We start from the raw sequence: 20,801 nt of genomic DNA, 5'->3' as shown, positions 1-20,801 counted from the left end.
TGGTTCAGGGCACACAAGTACCTGTATATGTACATCAGATGATATTGATCAGAGGACAAATTGAGTCAAAACTATTTAATTCAAAACAGCCTCTCCATTTTATTAATTCCCATGACATTTCCGGGCAGTAATATTCTCTTTGTCCAGCTCGTTGTTCTTGCTATCTCTCTTAACGTTGAAGCCAAAGTGCTTCCAAACGTCAACTTTAAAGAGGCGAATTTGCCATCCATTTTGCAAAGACCTCAGCCACTCTCTCTACTACAAAAATACACCCACCGCACAGCAGAGTCGCTCTTCTGCGCCACCTACAGGAGTGGAGGTACGGAAGTTGTACTGCATTCACAATGCGTCTAAACATGAATCTTTTTTTTTTTTTTTAAATCGATCTTTGGAGTTGAAAAATCGATATTGTATTGGGCAGCAAAGTATCGCGATATATTGCCGTATCGATTTTTTTACCCACCCCTAACCAGCAGTCACTCAGCCTTTTGAACATCTGCTTATTGATTGTGTTGGCCCCTTGCCCAAGTCTAAAGCTGGTAGCATGTATTTGCTAACTGTGATATGTTTAAGTACACAGTATCCTGCAGTGTACCCTTTGTGCTACATCACTACAAAGTCTGTTGTTAAAGCCTTGACTCAGTTTGTTTCTGTTTTTGGCATTCCAAAGGTCATTCAAAGCGACTAAGGAACCAGTTTCACTTCTAACCTGTTTGCGGAAATATTGAGACAGCTACATGTCAAACATGCCAAATCTACTCCTTACCATCCACAAAGCCAAGGGGCTATCAAATGCTTCCACCAAACTCTAAAATCCCTGCTACGCTCTTATTGCACAGAGCTTAATCGTGACTGGGAAGAGGGCTTGCCCTGGCTTATGTTGGCTGCTAGAGAGGTCATTCAAGAGAGTACAGGTTTCAGCCCAAATGAACTGGTGTTTGGGCATACTGTTTGTGGTCCACTGGCTGTCCTACAGGATGACTGGAAGAAAACGCCTCCTCCAACAAACCTGATTGATTATGTAAATGGCTTCAGAAGACGACTGTGTGAGGCTGGTAAACTGGCAGGGGAAAAACTGGTAAAGTCCCAGGAAAAAGATGAAGATGTTGTTTGATCGTAGAGCAGAAAAGCGTGTCTTTGGTGTCGGTGATCAAGTGTTGGCACTTCTTCCTGTAGTAGGCTCTCCCTTTCATGTCAAATTTGCAGGGCCTTATGAAGTGCTTAAAAATTATGTGATCTCTACTCTTGATCGTCGGAGAAAATCACAACTTTGTCATATTAATCTGTTGAAACCCTATTATTCCCCTTCTGTAACCAGCTCTGTGGGGGGTGGGGGGGTGGGGGGAACCAGTGGCAATGGCAGGCCCCTGTGGAAGACCTAGGCAGTGGAAACGAGGATGTGAAGGTCCCCGATGACTGCATCATGCAGGGCAGACTCAGGAACTCTGAGTCTCTCAGGCAACTGGACCGGTTGCTCTAGGGTCTAGGAGGATGCAAGCAAATTGATATTGTCTTTCCCTTCTTTGTTTTCAGACACTTCTTCTTGTTCTCATTTGATCGAACACGACATTGATGTAGGAGATGCTGAAGCCATTCGGCAACGTTTCTATCGTGTTTCACCAGAAAAACGTGAACAGCTGGAATCTGAGGTGAAGTACATCTTAGAACATGATATTGCAGTTCCGTCATGTTCAAGTTGGGCCTCACCATGTTTGTTGGTGACTAAACCAGACCACACGTTTAGGCCATGCACTGATTTCCGGAAAGTGAACAAGATCACTAAACCAGACTCCTTTCCGTTGCCCCAAATGGATGATTGTGTAGATCAGGTTGGTTCAGCAAAATTTGTCAGCAAGTTTGACCTTTTGAAGGGTTACTGGCAAGTACCCTTGTCCAAACGTGCTCAGGAAATTGCTTCCTTTATAACTCCCTCAGGTCTGTTCTCCTACAAAGTGATGCCATTTGGTCTACAAAATGCCCCTGCTACTTTTCAGAGACTGATGAATAGAGTGGTTGATGGTCTAGAACAGGGGTTCTCAACCTTTTGCAAGCTGGGCCCCCCCAAAGCTGGTTTATTGCAGTTGGGCCCCCCCTCCTCAACATGTCGTCAACCCCCCACCCCCCCAAACCGACCCCAAACCCACCCAGACGCCTTCAGGCTGTCCAGAATTGCCACAGGCCAAGCTTTTGTGAATGAATTATCTGGGGGCGGGTCGGTAAGGTAGCTGAGTGGTCTTGATGCCTGTCAGTCATGATGAGTCGCGTCTCGTCACCTCTCTGCTGTGTCTGCAGCTGAGCACTGTGATGCATGTCTCTCTCCCCGGGCCGGGAGACTTATTATACCGTACAATACCAAATAATAGCAGGGCGTTTATTTGTTTCAGTCACTTAACAGACCAGGCGTTTAATTAACTCCTCTCAAAAATCTGGGATGAAAATGTCACAAACTTCTCCAGCTTCTAGGGGAATTCTCTGGCATCCTTCTGCAAGTGAAGTTGTTGTGGCGGAGGAAACGATTCAGCCAACCAGCACTCGCTGCAAACTCCTCATCTCTGCTGTCACTCACGGTGGCGTACATTTGTTTCTCCATCGCCCTGATCATTTTGCGGGACACTCTCTCGTGGCGTGCCCGTTTGCTGATAACTCATTCCCGCATGTTTATCTCAGGCTCCACGCTGGCCGCCTTCCTCCCTCCAGCAGGCAGCCTGGTCCTGTTGCTGTCCTCCTCGGACAGACGCTGAAGCTAAGTTTGATTTTTCCGCCAGTCTCTCACTCTCTTGGGGTCGACAGAGAAACATCTAGCGGCTGCTTCTCCCGAGTTTTCCTCTGCATATTTTACGGCAGAAAGTTAGAATTTCTATTCGTACTTTTTTTTTTTTTGCGGCACCGGAGCCATGGCGATCATCAATGTGATACTGACTGACAGAAAGCAGCACAATATGTGAAATAGGCGAAGAAGAAAAAGGTCCAATGTCAGTGGTCACGTTTTCTTCCTTGATTAAAAAAATTTAAAAAAATAAATGAATTAGACTCGGCATTTATTTGGAACCGTAGGTTATTTATCAAAATATAGACCTGCACCTGGCATTTTGAGGGGACCCTGCGGTTAATTGAAACCTGGCTATTTGGCAATATACGGTACATTTACACCCCGCTCTGTACGCCGGGGCGGGAACGGCGGCGGCCATGCGCATCTGCGATTCATCTGCAGCCTGGACGCGGAGTGCTGTGTGTCTCCTCTCTGCTTCTGACTGCAGGCTGGACTGCTGCGCGAGGCTACTGAGAGACTGACTGCCTGTGAGTGCTTTTGGACGGGGTAGGGACTCACGGCAGCACCCGCTGCTCGTTGAGCACAGTAACTGCAGAGCCGTACGTGCTTTCAAGTCAGAGTCTCCAAACACCACAAAAGTCTCCAATAACACCAATAAAGGTCACTAGATTTGTAGCTAGTCGCTTTTGACAAAACATCGCCAGAAATAATAATAGTCCAACCACTTGCATTTCGACATGGGGGGAATTTTCATGTTTTTTTTTTGTTTTTTTTTCAGAATTTTTTTTTTCCTCCCATCCTGTAGCCTACTTGCGCCTCCCCGGGAAAGTGTCCGCGCCCCCCCAGGGGGGCGGGCCCCACCGGTTGAGAACCACTGGTCTAGAAGGCTGGGAAAACCAAGTCCAGCGAATCAAGGCACTGTTTGACCGACTGTCATGGGCAAATCTGACTATAAACCTGGCGAAGTGTGACTTTGCTAGGGCTGTAGTGACATATTTGGGTAAGGTAGTTGGTCAGGGGCAGGTCTGGCCTGTGAGGGAAAAGGTATGGGTTATTGATCAGTTTCCCCAGACAACTACTAAAAAAGAACTGATGCGTTTTTTGGGTATGGTAGGGTATTATCAAGGTTTCTGTAGAAACTTCTCTGCTGTAGCTGCTCCCCTTACAAACCTTCTCAGCTCAAAGATAAAGTTCGAGTGGACACCACCATGTCAGCGTGCATTTGAGGAAGTCAAGGCCTCAATTTCTTCTGCCCCTGTTTTGGCTGCTCCAAATTTAGGAAAGCCATTTAAGTTGCAGGTGGATGCTAGCAAGATAGGTGCTGGAGCAGTACTGTTGCAGACTAGGGATGATGGCGTTGATCATCCTGTCAGTTTCTTTTCACGCAAGTTCAATTCCTATCAGTTGAATTATTCCATCATGAAGAAGGAGGCGTTGGCTTTAATCTGGGCCTTGCAGAACTTCAAGGTTATCGGGGTGACGGCCCACACCTCCTAGTGTCCATGTACTTGGTTTTCGTTTTCACGCAGCATAATGGCATCTGTTAGCATTTTTTGCTTCGGTGAGCTGGGGCCAGTGGTTTCAAGGGCCAATTAGGATCTCAGGAGGTGCCTTGGACATAGGTCTGCGCTTCACCGGAGGTGGGGTTGCACTAGGTCTTCCTCTTGTGCGTGTCTTGACGGATTTTGCATTTATAAGCGCACAAGTTGTAGATGCCTTGAAGTGCAGAAGATCCTTCTGTTCCAACCCAGACATTCTGTAGAGGTGCCAGGCATTCACAGTGGTCAAACTCATCATTAGTGGGTACCCACAAGTATTATGTGATGGCCCACACCTCCTAGTGTCCTGTGTTGCTCTGTAGGATTCATGGTGGATTGTCTGACAAATGGCTTCCACCTGAAGAAGGGAGGAGCCAAGCCCATAAAAGAGCAACTCACCCAGAGTGTGCTCTCTGGCTGGGCTGCCTCCACCTCTGAAACATGCAGTGGCGTGCACAGAAGTAGACAACAGGTGGTGCTAAAGCACCTGCCCTTTGCCCTCTGGACCAAACAAGTGCCCTTTTGAAAGTTCGGTGTTTTTTTTTGTTTTTGTTTTTTTGTGGCCCATGCTGACATGATCATCTATAACTGCTCGTCGATTAAAAGCGTGTGATAATAATATTAATATGAATATTCCCTCCACCCCCTACCCCACCCGCACACACCTCTGTCAACGTGAACGCGCAGAGCGGACACAAACGGAGGCGCGTTGTAGCAGCAGACAGTGCACAGCTACAGCCCAAACACACCTCCTCCCCTGCCCACCAGCCAGGTAACACATAAATGAATCGAGTCAAGTGTGTTGTTTGCCCCCTAAGCCTCAGTTGCCAAGCTATAACTTGCATTTATGTGTCTCTGTGTGAAGTAGGCAGTCTCAACGCCACACAGCTGGGCATAAATTAGCCGACTGCCCACCTGCTTAACAAGCTAGACACTGCCCAAAGTCAATAATAGATATGACGTGATGATGACCACCGGTAGAGTTTGTCACTGGTATCCTACAGCATGTGAATCCATCAGTATACTTACTTAAGATGAATATTTAGTAGGCTATTGTGTAGGTTTACATTAGGCTTCATAATTAACACTTGCAGTAATTTATTTGGCAATTCCCAATTGCCTGCAGAAAAAGTAGCCCTGTGCCTTGTTGAAATATAACAAAACAGTCTTAATCATATTGTTGGTCTCTTTTTATTTACCAATTGCAGCATAATGCCTAGAAAGGAGAGGATAAGAAAGGAAAAAGAAAGGGAGCTACAGCAGGCAGCCCAGGGGAGCAGCTCTCTGCTCTCCTGGATAAAAGCATCCACCAGCAGCAAGGAGGAAGAGGAAGATGAAGATGAAAGGTCAGAGTCAAGAGTCATGTTCACTGTTTAGGGCATTTTAAAGCTCAGATTTTAAAGTTGAACTGTTCCTCTAATTTGACTGAAATATCTTAAAAGCTGTTGTTACGGCCACCGCTGGCTGCCGTTTAACTTGTATTCATTGTGTTGTGTTCCATGAGTGAGTCTGCCAGTCATGTAAATCCGGTTGTGTGATTCCCTGTCGTGGATTGGTCCTTCTGGAGCTGAGGCCTTCTACTTCCTACGTCCTGTTTCCGGTTTACTGGAGTCTGGGATTGGTGTGGCTGTGATTTGACCGAACCTGCCAATCAAGAGCCTTCAATCAACCTCAGCTGCGGTATAAATGGCTTGTGTGTCCTCAATTTTGCGCGGCTGTGAACCTGTGATCAGTTTGCCTCTCTGTGCGTTGCATATCATTGTGTGTTCATAGGTATTGCCTGTCTGTTGCCTGTCTGAGTGGCTTCAGTCAGTGTGTTGGGAATCTTTGTAACATATTTAGTTTAATACAGAGTACCAGAGTTGGTCACTCTTTTGGTTTGAGTTGCTGAATAACTGTTTGTTTGTTTTTGGTCCCTTGTGTTTTGTAAGCTTATGGGTGCTGACCCCCTTTTGTTCTTCAGTGTTTTTTTTTGAAAGAGCTAAATAGCTGTCATTTATCCGACTTCCTTTTGTGCATTAGTCATTTGTCAGCACCTGTACAGCCTCCTTTTATTACATTTTCTTGTACAAGTACACTCTCCTTATTTATTTAATTAAACTCTGACCTTACCCTGAGCCGGTCCAGTGTCGTATCCCACCTCATTTCTTGTCCCAATTGTGTTACTGCTCTCTAAAACGAGCCGGGTCGTAACACTGTCCACATTTTATTTTAACTACACAAAGTGGTTTGGCTGTACTAAATTAGGCATTAAGCTATTTTAGCTAATTATATTATTTTGTACCAAAGAGTTATTTCTATGTTACAAGACTTGCAGTAATCTTGTATTTACCTTAATAGGCTATATTCAACCTTAAAAAATAGGCTATTACTAAAACTATTATTATTATTATTATCAACATGTGCCTGTAATGTTTATTAATTTTTTAAATCTCACACTGCTATAATAGGGCAGCTGTCAGTTCTACATGCCACATAAAGTGCCCTTATTTTTCACTGAGCACCTGCCCCCCAAAATGTCTATGCACGCCACTGGTACCATGGTTTACATTTAGACACATATACTCTTTTGCTTAAAGAGGTTATAGAGGTTATATATATGTGTAAATATATATATATATATATATATATATATATATATATCATATCTTAAACCCAACTCTATTGAGACCATATCTGATTAGGCATTATTCTCCCCTTAGTTTATCATTCACACAAATGTTAACTTCACCATCACCATTCATGTATAAGGGTAACATGCAGACCAAAGTAATTATTATGACCATTTCTTATTACCATTTTGTTCTCATATTGTGATTAAATTATTGTCCTCTCTTTGTGATATCGCTGGTTGTGTAAATTTCTCTTTTGTCAAGGTCTTCTACTGTGCTGCTACAGACAAACAGTATCTTTGGCCCCTTCACACGGAGCCTAATGCAAAGAAGAAAAAGGCTGAATGCCATAAAGATGGTTTGCTTCAGGTGTTGCTTCATTGTAAGCCACTAATTATTCTGCAGCACCACAAAAGTCTTTAGTGAAGGCTTGCCCATGCTGTATAAGTAAGTGGAATGTAATAACAATGAAATACAACCACATTCCAAGCTCTCAATAATAAATCAAAGTTGGGGATAACGTGACAAAAGAAATGCCCGTGTTTCGAATAGCATTTATTTTATATTATTCCAATTACTATGTCCAGTAATGCATTACAACCTAAAATAAAGTATTTATTGCTATTTTATTAAAATCATTCATCAGCATCAAGTCACTTCTGCCACCAAAAAAATAAGCCCTGATACTTTACTGGAAACCCCTGTATGACCCACACTAAACCCAGCAATGTTGTTTCCCATGAACTTTTATTATTAAAATGTCACCTATGGGTTTAGCAGATGGGTTAAGCTTGGTTGCTAAAAGTTGCATGTTGGGCAATTTGTGTAATTAGCATATACGAGTATGAGAAAAAACTCCTCCACCCTTCTATAGATTTCTTATACAGTACATATGTTTAAAGAACGTTTTCTCAAAATGAGTTTTTTCTCATACTCTGAGCCAAAAATCTCCACTTCAGTAGCACTTATACACACCAAACTTTCCAGTTTTACTCCTATCTATATTCTGAAGGTTTTAACAGAGGGGTTTTTTCATATATCATTTATAGCCTGATTTATATAACATTTTATTCCTACAAACAGGGCGAAAATTGTTTTTTTTTATAGCTGTTGACAGTATTTTCTGATTTATGGATTGATAAAAAGAGACATCCAAAATTCCCTCTGTAAAAACCTTTGGCTATAATATGTCAACAAAATGAAACAGGAATTTTGATCCTGGCTTTATCCAATGTTAAAATTTATGTTCTGGAAATGTATGCAAATTAGCCTTTATTTAATTAGATAATGCTTCATTTCCATATTTAAACATACAATTTCTCTACCACTAAACTACAGTTATCTTCAGTTATGGGACTTAACAGTATCATTTTGAAGGTGCAATATAAAAGAATTGGCCACTTGATGATGCATGGTCTGTCTAAACAAATATGGGGCAGCAGAGTAACCACTGCTGCTAACTGTAGCTGCCGTCAACTAGCTCAATTGACCATGCAGCTAGCATTTCAGACTGGGAGCTCAGAGTGGGATTACAAGATAATAACTCAGTAATACAGTAGAGACAGTTTTTAACATGTGAATCCCAACAATTCACAAGTTAAATGGCGACGTAATATTTTTTAAACAAATTGTACAAAAATACATAAAAACATACAAAATACACTTGTGTGTGATGATATCAATCCTTCACAACACACACCCTAACACAGACTGCTCATAACCCCAAAAAAGAGTAATAGCCACAGAACTCCAACTGTCATTGGGCAAAAGTAAACATTGGCGGTGCATTTGAATCATGGGGGGAGGTTCGCTATGTTTGGAAGCTCCTAACGATGCAGATGTGGCTTTCATCCTTTTGGACAGATAACATTGCAACAAAGCACTAGATGTCACACATCAGCTCTAGAGTCCTTTCAAAATCATGGTATGTTCTGAATAATAATAATTATGATAACACAGTAATAATAATAATAATAATAATAATAATAATAATAATAATAATACAGTAATGATAATAATAATAATAATAATAATAATAATAATAATAATAATAATAATAATTATTATTATTATTATTATTATTATTATGGGTAATTATGTAATTTAAATAGCGCCTTGAGGTGTCTGTTCAGCTCCACATTCTGAGCAATGATTTAACGGTGACAAGTTGTTTTTCCTGCTGGTGAGGTTGGGAACGTTGTGATCTTTGGGTTTACATGTCCAGGAGCGCCCAGAGCCGTTAATCAGCTCTGTGTGTGCGTTAAAGGTTAATTGAGTTTGGCCCACATGCCAGGTGTTTGGAGATGTTCAAGCATATGCATTTCCAGGGAGGGACAGAGAGATGATCCGGTCAACTTTAGGGGGTAAGAAGTGACATTAGGAGGGTCAGGTGGTTTTAAAGAAGATGAACTATTCCAGATGGAGTGAAGATAGATCAACTCCCGTTTCGCTTATTGAATAGATTGACCCTCAACCCACCAAAGTGACCAATTAGAAGAAGTTGGTAGGTGCAGGGAAATGGACTCTAAAAGGGCTTGCACAAGCAGAGAAAGGGGGGTGGTGGTAATTTGTAGATTTACTGAGATCGAGGGTTTGAGAGGATTTCCGATAGACTAGAGGGCAAAGCACTGGGCAGAACTTTGCCAGAATTTGAGAACACCCAGAGCAGCCGTACTGGTTGGGGCTTGAGATCTGTTTCAATAAAGATTGTTCTATCATTCCACCCAGCCTTGCCTCTGCAGAATTATTTTATCCTCAAGCTACACGCCGACACCTTTAATGAAGACAGCCCAGAAATGACAGCCTTTCAGGGTACCCAAGGATGCTTAACAAAGAATAGATGGATAAACAAAAATACATATTAGATAAAGAACTAGAAAAGTTGATTGTTGGGGCTGGATGTAGAGCTGATGGGCCTGATTAAAGAGATGGGTTTTTAAGTCTTTTTTGAAGGTCTCCAGAGAAGTCTGTTTGCGGATTTCAGCTGGGAGAGTGTTTCAGAGAGTGGGGGCTGTCACACAGAAGCTCTGTTGCCGAGGGTTTGCACTTGTGTGTGGGATGGAGAGCTGGTGCGTGCTTGATGAGTGCAGCTTCTGAGACTGGGCATAGGGGTGCAGGAGGTCAGACAGATATTGGTAGGTGAGGGAATGGAGAGATATATACATCAGGAGGAGAAACAAAAGTGATGCATGGTTTGACTGAATGATACTGGAGTCTGTCCAGAGTTTTGGAAGGGAGCCCGGACAGGACTGGACATTTCAGTAGTCCAAGCGGGAGGTGATGAAGGCATGGATGAGGTCTTAGCCACAGGTTTGGAGAGGAAGGGTGGAGTTATTTTTTAGATGATAAAAAGCTGATTTTGTGATGGATTTTATGTGTGGTTGAAAGAATAGCTTGGTATCGAGGATGACACCCAGGTTGCAGACTGCTGTAGATGGGGAGATAAAGCAGCTGTCCACTTCCAGGAGAAGATCTCCAACCTTCTGGAGCAGCACCTTGGAGGCCACAACCATGAGCTCTGTTTCATTGGTGATTGGTTTGTGTTGATTTGATGTCATCGAGAGCTTTATATAATGCAGGCAGTTTATGAGTGACTGTGGGGGTAGCTGGGAGGATATAGGAGTGGAAGTTGAGACCGTGTTTGCAAATTATCTGACCAAGGGGGAGCATGTAGATGGTGAAGGGGAGGGGTCCAAGCCCAGAGCCTTGAGGCATGTTGGCAAGTGGTTTCACTTCTCTCCTCCAGTGTATGAAGCAAGCAGCCTCCTCTCTGCATTCAACCATAATCACCACTACCAGCGGCCAGTGCACGTCAGCCAGAGTTCAACAAGTTCACGGAAGAATGATGCCACTACTAATATGGCCATTAAAAACCACACAGTAAATGTCAATGGTCTGAAAGGTCCATAATCCCTATGCCGCAATCACCAATCCTGTGTAAATCTTTACCAAAGATTAAAAAGTAGTCAATGCTTGAATACAGCAAGTGTGGATTAGAAAAATATGTATAGTCTCTCTTTAAGGGATTTAATTCTCTCCACACATCCACTAAACCAATATCCTTTATCGCCGAATTGATCCTTTTGTTCAGGTGACTGGGCTGAGCTGCCTGTATTTTTGATGAATCCAGTTTAGGGCATAATCTAATATTGAGATCACCCCCACAAATTAATACCCCTTGAGATTCTGCTATAATCAATTAAAATATCTGACAAAAAAAAACTCCAATCAGAATTAGGGGGGTGGGGGCATGTATATTCAGCAAAGTTATCAATGAGCCATTTAAGTTCCCTCTCAAAAACACATATCTTCCTTCTGTGTCCTTCTTTTCAAATAGGGACTCAAAACAAAAATTTACTGGAAATTAATATTGCCACCCCTCTCCTATGCCCATTTGCATATGATGATGAGAACTGATACTTAGAGCCCATTCTTTTTAATTTAGCATGCCCTATGTCTGAAAGATGAGTTTCTTGCAAAAACGCCACCTCAACTTTGTCTCTTTTTAGTTTTGTCAAAATCTTACTTCTTTTGATAGGGTTGACTAGACCATTCACATTATAAGTTGCTATTTTAATTGCTTGCATATAGTGTCCAATATTGAGAAGAAATAAAAAAAAAATGGAAAACCCTCTCGCACCAACACAAGTATTCACCTTAAACTGAATGTATCACAGGCAGCACCCCAAAAGCTGCATGGAACGGCAGCAAAACATGTCTCATAATGAGGAACAACACAAACAAAGTAACACATGAAAAAAAAACTTCCAATAGTGAGGTCTTCATCTCGACCCTTATTAGGCCCTGATGGTAAAAAGGCCTTGAGGGAAATCCTCCCTCACCGGCCGGTGAGAGAGGGGCCTCAGCCATTTGCAGTTTTAGTCTAGTGTCCATCCAGCTGTCTGACAGAGGAAAACAAAACTCCCGACGTTGCAGTATGTTCATAGTTATAGCCTGTAAAATGTTCCTGTAATGTACATTACCTGTTCGCAGTCTTTTCTTACTGATAGCTGGTTCCCCCAGATTCTCCTCTTCAGAATAAAAACTCACCCCTTCATCTCCATGACTCTCAACGACCCGTGAATCACAGATGTTTTATAGTCATGCTGGATCCTGGCGCCTAAACACCTGTAGTTTTTCCACGTAGCTCCTCCCTTTGCCTGCTCTCTCCCGGTTCCCCGATCTCCTGCTCGTTTGCCATGTGAACTTCTGACTTCTGTGAAGTCATGATCCAGATTAAAATTTTTTCCGTGAAGTTGAAATCCCCGCTTTTGCCAAGCCAGCTTCAGTAACTCCTCTTTCATCCTGTAGCTTGACAATTTAGCCACAGTGGACCTCGGTGGAGCTCCCGTTGGCGGCTTCGGTGTTAGGGCGCGATGAGCTCTCTCCACTCGCAGCTCAAAGGAGCCCTGGAGCCCCAGGCCCTCCTGCAGCAAACGCTCAACATAACCCACCATCGATTGAGAGTCCTCCGCTCCCTCCTTTACGCCGTGAATTCTGACGTTCTCTCTTCTGGAGCAACCCTCTAAATCCGTCAGCTTTGCATGCAGGTGTATCTGCAGTTTCAGCAGCTCCGTAACAGCTTCTTCTGTCCCTTGTATCCGCCTCCTCTATCCTAATGTTAGTTTTGTTTATTTCTTCACGGATCTCTTTCAGCTGCTGACTGTTGTCCTTCCTAAACTCCCTTAGTTCTTTCAGTATAAGACCCAGACCTGCTTCTTCCATCTGCTCCTGGCTGTGGTCCGAGTACGTATCCTCCATTTCGTTGCTAGCTTGGAGCTCCTGGCTAACTTCGTCCCTCTCAATTAACTCCGACTGCATGAACTTTTTCGGCTGATATTTAGGCATTCTCGAAACCCATAGTCCTAAATTCAACTGCTCTCACATTTTTAAACTTATTTGAGTTGTTGTGGGCAATTTTTACTTCAAAATGTCAAGAGCAACTTTCCTATGCTGCCATCGCCTAGCTCGTCAAACTGGAAGCCCCTGAACTGAATTTTATCTGCCTGATTTCTTTTTTCTGCCAATGAATTAAATGCTTATACTTCATAGATTTCTGCATATGTATGGTTGTGTAATGAATTAACATACCGGTTCACTTGCCATTTGTGCAGGTTCTGATTCTTGATTTTTCTCTCTTTCTCTCTCCATGAAAGAAATTACTTCAGCTACATGACAATGGGAGCAAAAGAATGGCTGTATCCAAAATCATGGGCTGCATACTCAAAGACCACATTTGAAGGCCAATCACGTCACAGCGCTGCGCAAAGGCTGTCCCAATTCGAAGGCTCCTCCAAATGCAGCCTTCTTTTCCCTCTTTTTGGAGGATGCAATGCTACTATCCTTCGTGGCCTCCCATATCCTAAGATTCTTGCGCGCCCAAAGAGGAATAAATAAAGAAAATGGCGACATCGAGTGGCATAGATCTTAAGTGACGTAAGGGTAAGGGCGGGAACATCCGGTGACGCAACCAGGAAATGCTCCGAAGGCTTGACCATCCTATGTAAATACATATATAGTAAAAAAGTACTTGCTTTTAAAGGTACTTAAGTATCCAAAAGCACATGCTTTTAGATTTACTTTAAGTAAAAGTAAGAGTAAGAGTAAATTTCTTATTTTTCACATCAATGAATTACTATAATTTTTTCTAAATGAATTTAAGGACCTTTTAACTCTTGTTTCTGGGAATTAACTCTTTGAAACCACCTGCACTGATGTGCTTGCTTTTAGAACCACAATGTTATATATTGCCTCCAGAAACACCTATAAAAACAAATAAAATGAATGGGATCACAGGACAGCAGATGTTGCAGATGCAGATGTTTATTAACAATCGTTAAAACCGTAACCAAATGAATCTGCACCGTCCAACTAACTCTCTATCATTTAGCTAAGTTAGGAACTGGAACCCCCTCAAAGACCAACGTTGTCCCCAGACCACTGGTTGAGGATCACTGCTTTACAAAAAACTACCTCTCTGCTTTCCAACTTAAAGAAACACGTTGAGAAACCATGTTATTTTCTATTTGTCTCTGTCCGAGACAAATAGAAAATAACATGGTGAAAGTCTGGTTAACTTAGGTCTACGTGTTTCTTTAAGTTGGACGTGGAGTTGTTGAAAGCGGAGAGGTAGTTTTTCTTCAGCAAACACAATAAACATTTGAAAATATATGTCTGTTTGTCTGTGTCCGCTGTGATAGGTTTCCTTCTTTGACAAACACAGCTTGTGTCCAATAGTATTTTAGAAAAAAAAAAAAAAAAAAGCAGACCTGAAAGTAACGAGTACTTTTCAGCCTTCCTAGAAATTAACTCGAGTAAAAGTAAAAATATTGTCTTGGAAATGTATTCAAGTAAGAGTAATAAGTGTGTGTGTGTGTGTGTGTGTGTGTGTATGCACAATGAGTTGTTATGTACACATTAAACATGCCTTATGTTTAATGTGTAATGCTTACTACATTTACTTTTTTACCCACCAAGACTGGAAAACATCACACAGGAGACCATTTATGTTCTTTAAATATTTTGAATTCTGATCATGAAATTAATACAATTTGCATAAAGAGGAAAATTGAAAGTGTATTGTTTTGAAACACAAATTAGATGTACCATGACCCTAGATAACACGTTAGGCATTGGTTCATGGTTGGGGTGTACAGTCCACTATGAGTTGCATGTGTTCCTTAATTTGTTGCATTTACCGTATGCTCTCTGTGGAAGTGTTTTTGTTATGCTATGTTATGCTGCTATGCTATGAAGTGACTATAAAGTGATTTAAATTATTTCCAATTTAAAAAGAAAACCCAGCATTTTGAATGATCTCTTGCTGACACAAATAATGAAAGAGGGCAAACATTAATTGTGTAATGACGTCATTATTTTCTGGTGTCCTAGGGCATAAAAGTACTATTTGGAAGAAAAGTGGATTTTTAAGTATCATCCCCAACTCATTAAAAAATTACGCTTTGGGATTGTATGACAGGCCACCATCCCAAGACGTCAATTTCTGATGAGTTGGGAAACCCAAATAGTCATTATATGCTTCAGAAATACTTTGAATACAAGGTATTCATTATTATTTTTCTAGTGGAGAACGACCAAGTGCTTAAAGGTTAAAGGTCCCATGCTGTACTGTTTTTCATCAATTTCACACAGCTGTCAGAGGTCCAACAACACTGTGTTTCATATGCATTGACCCAAACCCATCCGTGGTCCTGAATTTCAGCTGTCTAAAAGTCGTTCCACTGAGAGCAGGCTGTTTCTGTGCCTGCACCTTTAAATGCTAATGAGCCTCGGTCTCGTATGGTTGGGACTGATCCTTTTATGAATGTCTGTGTCGAGGCAAAGCCAGCTTGGTACTGACCCTCTTTCGTTACATAACGAAAGGAGATGAATCTGAACAGGCTGTAGGAGCGCCTTTTTACCAGTAGGTGGGCTGCAGAGACCATGCAGGCTTGTTTTCCTCATTCTGGGAGTTGGCAGGCTCAGGGAGGACCAGCTTATATATGTAGAGACCAGAGAAAACGTATTTTTCATAATATGGGACCTTTAAAATTGGCTATGTCATTCTGTCCAGCACAAGAGCCTTGACGTTCTCTGGCAGAAATGTGTTTAGTTTGACATCCATACTTATATACTGTCATCAATGTGTCCAGTCGGTGCAAAGTTAAATGTGTACGTTTATTCAAAACCATACAATACTTAAGTTTAGTATGACTCGTATATTCCAACCATCAACAAAATTCATTTCTACTTATAGCAGTGATGTTGTTGAGGCATCTGTTGTTGTTTCCACCGCTGTTCTTGTTTGTGTGACAGAGTACATAACCATGCACGTGGGTTACAGGGTTTCTGTGGGGGTCATCCAATTAAATGTAAAAATGTTAAACACTTTTTTAAATAACCGAGAGTACATACATACATATACTTACATATACATATATATCCCAGCAGTATAGAGTATCTTTGTTGTTGTTAATAATAACAGGGTTCGTACACATTTCTCAAGGTCAAATTCAAGCACTTTTCAAGCACTTTTAAGGGTAATTTTCAAGATTTTCCAGCACCTTTTTGCTGGGGTAAAATACGTATCTACAGGAATATACATACTCATGAGTTTTTCTTATCACAATTATGTACATTGTATTATGCTGTAAACATCTAAAATGATGTTTCATAATAGCAAAAACTTCAGAAATTAATTATCCAGTCTGATCCCAATTTTGTGGAAGACAGAGTTATAATGTCAAGCACTTTCAAGCACTTAAACTAAAATCCAAGTACTTTTCAGACCTTGAAAACACAACATTGGAATTCAAGCACTTTCAAGGATTTCAAGCACCCTAACGAACCCTGAATAATTAATTAAATTAGTGTGACATGGGATAATATAACCAGCATTAAAGTGATGCATGGATTAAAAGATCTGAAGGAAGTGTTTGTCGTTCCTGCAATTGTAGTTATAGCTGTTGTTGTCGCATCAGTTGGAGTTACAGCTGTTGTCTTTGCAGCAGTTGTCATTGCAGAGGTTGTTATCGTAGCAGTTGCAGTTACAGCCTTTGTTGTTGCAGCAGTTGTCGTTGCAGGAACTGTAGTGGCAGGAACTGGACCCGCTATAAAAACATTTTTAAGGAATAGGTTAAAAACTAAGGAAAGTACCTTTTGCCTGGACCAAAAGCATTTCTTTTGTCCTTGATTGCTGTCAAACTGACATCACTGAGCACCAGTATAACAGACATATATGGCTAAACAGTTTACTTACATATTAATACAACTGAAGAGGCACCAAAGGTCACATTGAAGGTATTTGGATCATTTGCAGCATCAACTAAGGTCTGAGCAACAATAGTATTCAGTGGGAGTGCTGAAATGGGGATAGACTGATTGAACATAACTGAAAACTCTACTGCAGTTTCAACCGCTCGTATTTGTTGAGTTTGAGCAGCCCTGTAACATAGAACATCATAGGAAAAAAGTCAAACAATGATATAAGACAATTCTATCTAGGTGTCATTTGTAATGTAGGTGACACCATCAACACCAGAAGATACAAATCTTAAACCACTTAAACCACTGCTTAAAAAGATTTTTACCTGAATTGTCTTACAATGCACTGGTCAAAGTCAGAACCAAATCTTGCTCGATATATTTGATTACACTGCAGAAAGACAACAACATTTAAAAAAAAACACGATTAGCCGTCAAGCACAATATGCTTCAAAGGGAAATTTTAAAAACTGCAATTTTAACTGAAATACGTTTTTGATGATTATTAAGTATCTTGTATTTCAGGTAAAACACTCGTAAACCCCAAAATAGTTATGCTTAGTACAGACAACATGAATGGAAAATGCAATAACTTTAAAATTACTCACACGACCTGTAGCTTTAACTGAAAGCTCTTTGAATTGAGGGCTGGTGCGGTTGAGCAACTCATCTGTGAATATCTCATTTTGCAAGATTGCTGATATGACATAAGTGACACGGTCAGGTGTTGAGGTTGCTGCAGCTGTGGTTATTATTGTTAGAGCAGCTGTGGTTGTTGTGGTAGCTGTAGTTGTTGTAGCAACTGATGTAGCTGTTGGAGCTGTTGCTGTTCTTGTTACAGGAGCTGCTGTGGTTGTTGTTGTTGTTGGGACGGCTGTGGTTGTTCTTGAAGCAGCTGTAGTTTTAGTCAGAGCAGCTGTGATTTTTGATGTTGGATCTGGAGATGTTGTTGTTGGGGCAGCTGTCCTTGTTGTTGTCAGAGCAGCTGTAGTTGTTGTAGTTGGAGTAGCTGTAGTTGTTTTGGCAGCTGTGGTTGTTGTCGTTTGGGCAGCTGTAGCTGTTGTTGTTGTTGGAGCTGCTGTAGTTGTTTTTTTATGGGCAGCACTGGTTGCTGTGGTTACAGCAGTTGTCATTGTAGCAAGTGTACTGCCAGGAACTGGACCCGCTGTAAAACAATTTTGTGGAATAGGTTCAAAATTATAAAGAAGTACTTTTGCCTGGACCAAAAGCATTTCTTTTGTCCTTGATTGCTGTCAAACTGACATCACTGAGCACCAGTATAACAGACGTATATGGCTAAACAGTTTACTTACATATTAATACAACTGAAGAGGCACCAAAGGTCACATTGAAGGTGTTTGGATCATTTGCAGCATCAACTAAGGTTTGAGCAACAACAGTATTCATTGGGAGTGCTGAAATGGGAATAGACCGATTGAACTCAACTGAAAACTCTACTGCAGTTCCAACCGCTCGTATTTGTTGAGTTTGAGCAGTCCTGTAACATAGCACAACATAGGACAAAAGTCAAACAATGATATGAGACAATTCTATCTATGAGTGATTTGTAATGCAGGGGACACCATCAACACCAGAAGATACAAATCTTAAACCACGTAAAACACTGTTAAATTTATTTTTTACCTGAATTGTCTCACAATGCACTGGTCAAAGTCAGAACCAAATCTTGCTTGATATATTTCGTTACACTGCAGAAAGAAACAACATTTAAAAAAAACAAGATTAGCCGACAAGCACAATATGCTTTAAAAAAAATTCAAGAACTGCAATTATCACTGAAATACGATTTTATTGATTATTAAGTATCTTGTATTTCAGCTAAAACACTTGTAAACTCAAAAATAATGATGCTCAGTACAGACAACATGAATGGAAAATGCAATTACTTTAAAATTACTCACACGACCTGTAGCTTTGGCTGAAAGCTCTTTGAAGCGAGGGCTGTTGCGGTTTAGCAAATCATATGTGAAGATCTCATTTAGCAAGATTGCTGATATGACATAGGTGACACGGTCAAGTATTGAGGTTGCTGCAGCTATGGTTGTTGTTGTTGGGCCAGCTGCAGTTGTTGTTGTCGGAGCAACTGTGCTTGTTGTTGTCGTAGCAGCTGTGATTGGTGTTGTCCCGGCATCTCTGGTTGTAGTTGTTGGAGCCGCTGTGGTGGTTGTTCTTGGAGCTGCTGTAGTTGTTGTTGTTGGAGCAGGTGTAGTTGTGGTTTTAGGGACAGCTGTGGTTGTTGTACTTTTAGGGGCAGCTGTGGTTGTTGTAGTTGGGACAACTGTAGTTGTTGTTGTCGGAAGTGCTGTAGTTGTAGTTGTTGAGACACCTGAAGTTGTGGTTGTTGGGCCAGCTGCAGTTGTTGTCGGACCTGCTGTACCTGTAGTTGTTGGGGGTGCTGTAGTTGTTGCGGCATCTTTGGTCATTGTAGTTGGAGCACCTGTGGTTGGGGTTGTTGATGTTGCTGTGCTTGTTGTTGACATGGCAGCTGTGATTGGTGTTGACGTTTGGGCAGCTGTAGCTGTTGTTGTTGTTGGAGCTGCTATAGTTGTTTTTTTATGGGCAGCACTGGTTGCTGTGGTTGCAGCAGTTGTCATTGCAGCAAGTGTAGTGCCAGGAACTGGACCTGCTGTAAAAACAATTTTGTGGAATAAGTTAAAAATTATGAAGAAGTACTTTTGCCTGGACCAAAAGCATTTCTTTTGTCCTTGATTGCTGTCAAACTGACATCACTGAGCACCAGTATAACAGACATATATGGCTAAACAGTTTACTTACATATTAATACAACTGAAGAGGCACCAAAGGTCACATTGAAGGTGTTTGGATCATTTGCAGCATCAGCTAAGGTTTGAGCAACAACAGTATTCAGTGGGAGTGCTGAAATGGGAATAGACCGATTGAACTCAACTGAAAACTCTACTGCAGTTCCAACCGCTCGTATTTGTTGAGTTTGAGCAGTCCTGTAACATAGCACAACACAGGACAAAAGTCAAACAATGATATGAGACAATTCTATCTACGTGTGATTTGTAATGCAGGTGACACCATCAACACCAGAAGATACAAATCTTAAACCACTTGAAACACTGTTGAAAATGTTTTTACCTGAATTGTCTCACGATGCACTGATCAAAATCAGAACCAAATCTTGCTTGATATATTTCATTACACTGCAGAAAGAAACAACATTTGAAAAAAAAGAAGATTAGCAGACAAGCACAATATGCTTCAAAAGAATTTCAAGAACTGCAATTATCACTGAAATACGATTTTATGGATTATTAAGTATCTTGTACTTCAGCTAAAACACTTGTAAACTCAAAAATAATGATGCTCAGTACAGACAACATGAATGAAAAATGCAATTACTTTAAAATTACTCACACGACCTGTAGCTTTGCCTGAAAGCTCTTTGAAGCGAGGGCTGTTGCGGTTTAGCAAATCATATGTGAAGATCTCATTTTGCAAGATTGCTGATATGACATAGGTGACACGGTCAAGTATTGAGGTTGCTGCAGCTATGGTTGTTGTTGTTGGGCCAGCTGTAGTTGTTGTTGTCGGAGCAACTTTGCTTGTTGTTGTCGTAGCAGCTGTGATTGGTGTTGTCCTGGCATCTCTGGTTGTAGTTGTTGAAGCCGCTGTGGTGGTTGTTCTTGGAGCTGGTGTAATTGTTGTTGTTGGAGCAGGTATAGTTGTGGTTTTAGGGGTAGCTGTGGTTGTTGTACTTTTAGGGGCAGCTGTGGTTGTTGTAGTTGGGACAACAGTAGTTGTTGTTGTCGGAGGTGCTGTGGTTGTAGTTGTTGAGACACCTGTAGTTGTGGTTGTTGGGCCAGCTGTAGTTGTTGTTGTCAGAGGTGCTGTAGTTGCAGCTGTCAAGATAGCTGTAGTTGTGGTTGTTGGGCCAGCTGCAGTTGTTGTCGGACCTGCTGTACCTGTAGTTGTTGGGGTAACTGTAGTTGTCATTGTAGTTGGAGCATCTGTGATTTGTGTTGTCGTGGCAGCTGTGGTTGGAGTTGTTGAAGCCGCTGTGGTGCTTGTTGTTGCCAAAGCTGTGGTTGTTCTTAATGTCAGAGCTGCTATCATTGTAACAGTCAGGGC

General features: G+C 41.6%; 1 protein-coding gene across 2 annotated transcripts; it reads right to left on the bottom strand.

Moving 5' to 3' along the window:
- Positions 1 to 16,261: 16,261 nt before the first annotated feature.
- Positions 16,262 to 20,787, bottom strand: LOC115577812 (mucin-5AC-like). Of its 2 annotated transcripts, XM_030410691.1 has the most exons (10): positions 20,088 to 20,787; positions 19,809 to 19,873; positions 19,479 to 19,663; positions 18,605 to 19,329; positions 18,327 to 18,391; positions 17,996 to 18,180; positions 17,291 to 17,847; positions 17,009 to 17,073; positions 16,678 to 16,862; positions 16,262 to 16,528 (listed from the first exon to the last, which is right to left on the bottom strand). In XM_030410691.1, exons 1-10 carry the CDS (start codon positions 20,784 to 20,786, stop codon positions 16,281 to 16,283), a joined length of 2,979 nt encoding a protein of 992 aa, XP_030266551.1. In that variant the 5' UTR covers position 20,787; the 3' UTR covers positions 16,262 to 16,280. The 2 variants fall into 2 exon arrangements, with proteins under 2 accessions (XP_030266551.1, XP_030266552.1); XM_030410692.1 differs by lacking the exon at positions 16,678 to 16,862 and having other exon boundaries at positions 16,265 to 16,528.
- Between the last annotated feature and the right edge of the window lie 14 nt (positions 20,788 to 20,801).

The sequence above is a fragment of the Sparus aurata genome, unplaced genomic scaffold (assembly GCF_900880675.1).
Source record: "Sparus aurata unplaced genomic scaffold, fSpaAur1.1, whole genome shotgun sequence".
Lineage (NCBI taxonomy): Eukaryota > Metazoa > Chordata > Actinopteri > Spariformes > Sparidae > Sparus > Sparus aurata.
Note: the sequence above shows the minus strand (reverse complement) of the source record. Positions and strands in the feature narration are given on the sequence as shown.

Excerpts from the sequence above, each read along its gene's own strand:
- LOC115577812 (XM_030410691.1), bottom strand. The coding sequence starts at position 20,786 with ATGATAGCAGCTCTGACATTAAGAACAACCACAGCTTTGGCAACAACA. Across the intron at positions 18,392-18,604 it reads CAGCCAAAGCTACAGGTCGT|TGTAACGAAATATATCAAGC; the intron begins GTGAGTAATTTT and ends TTCTTTCTGCAG. Across the intron at positions 16,863-17,008 it reads TGCATTGTAAGACAATTCAG|GGCTGCTCAAACTCAACAAA; the intron begins GTAAAAATCTTT and ends TCTATGTTACAG.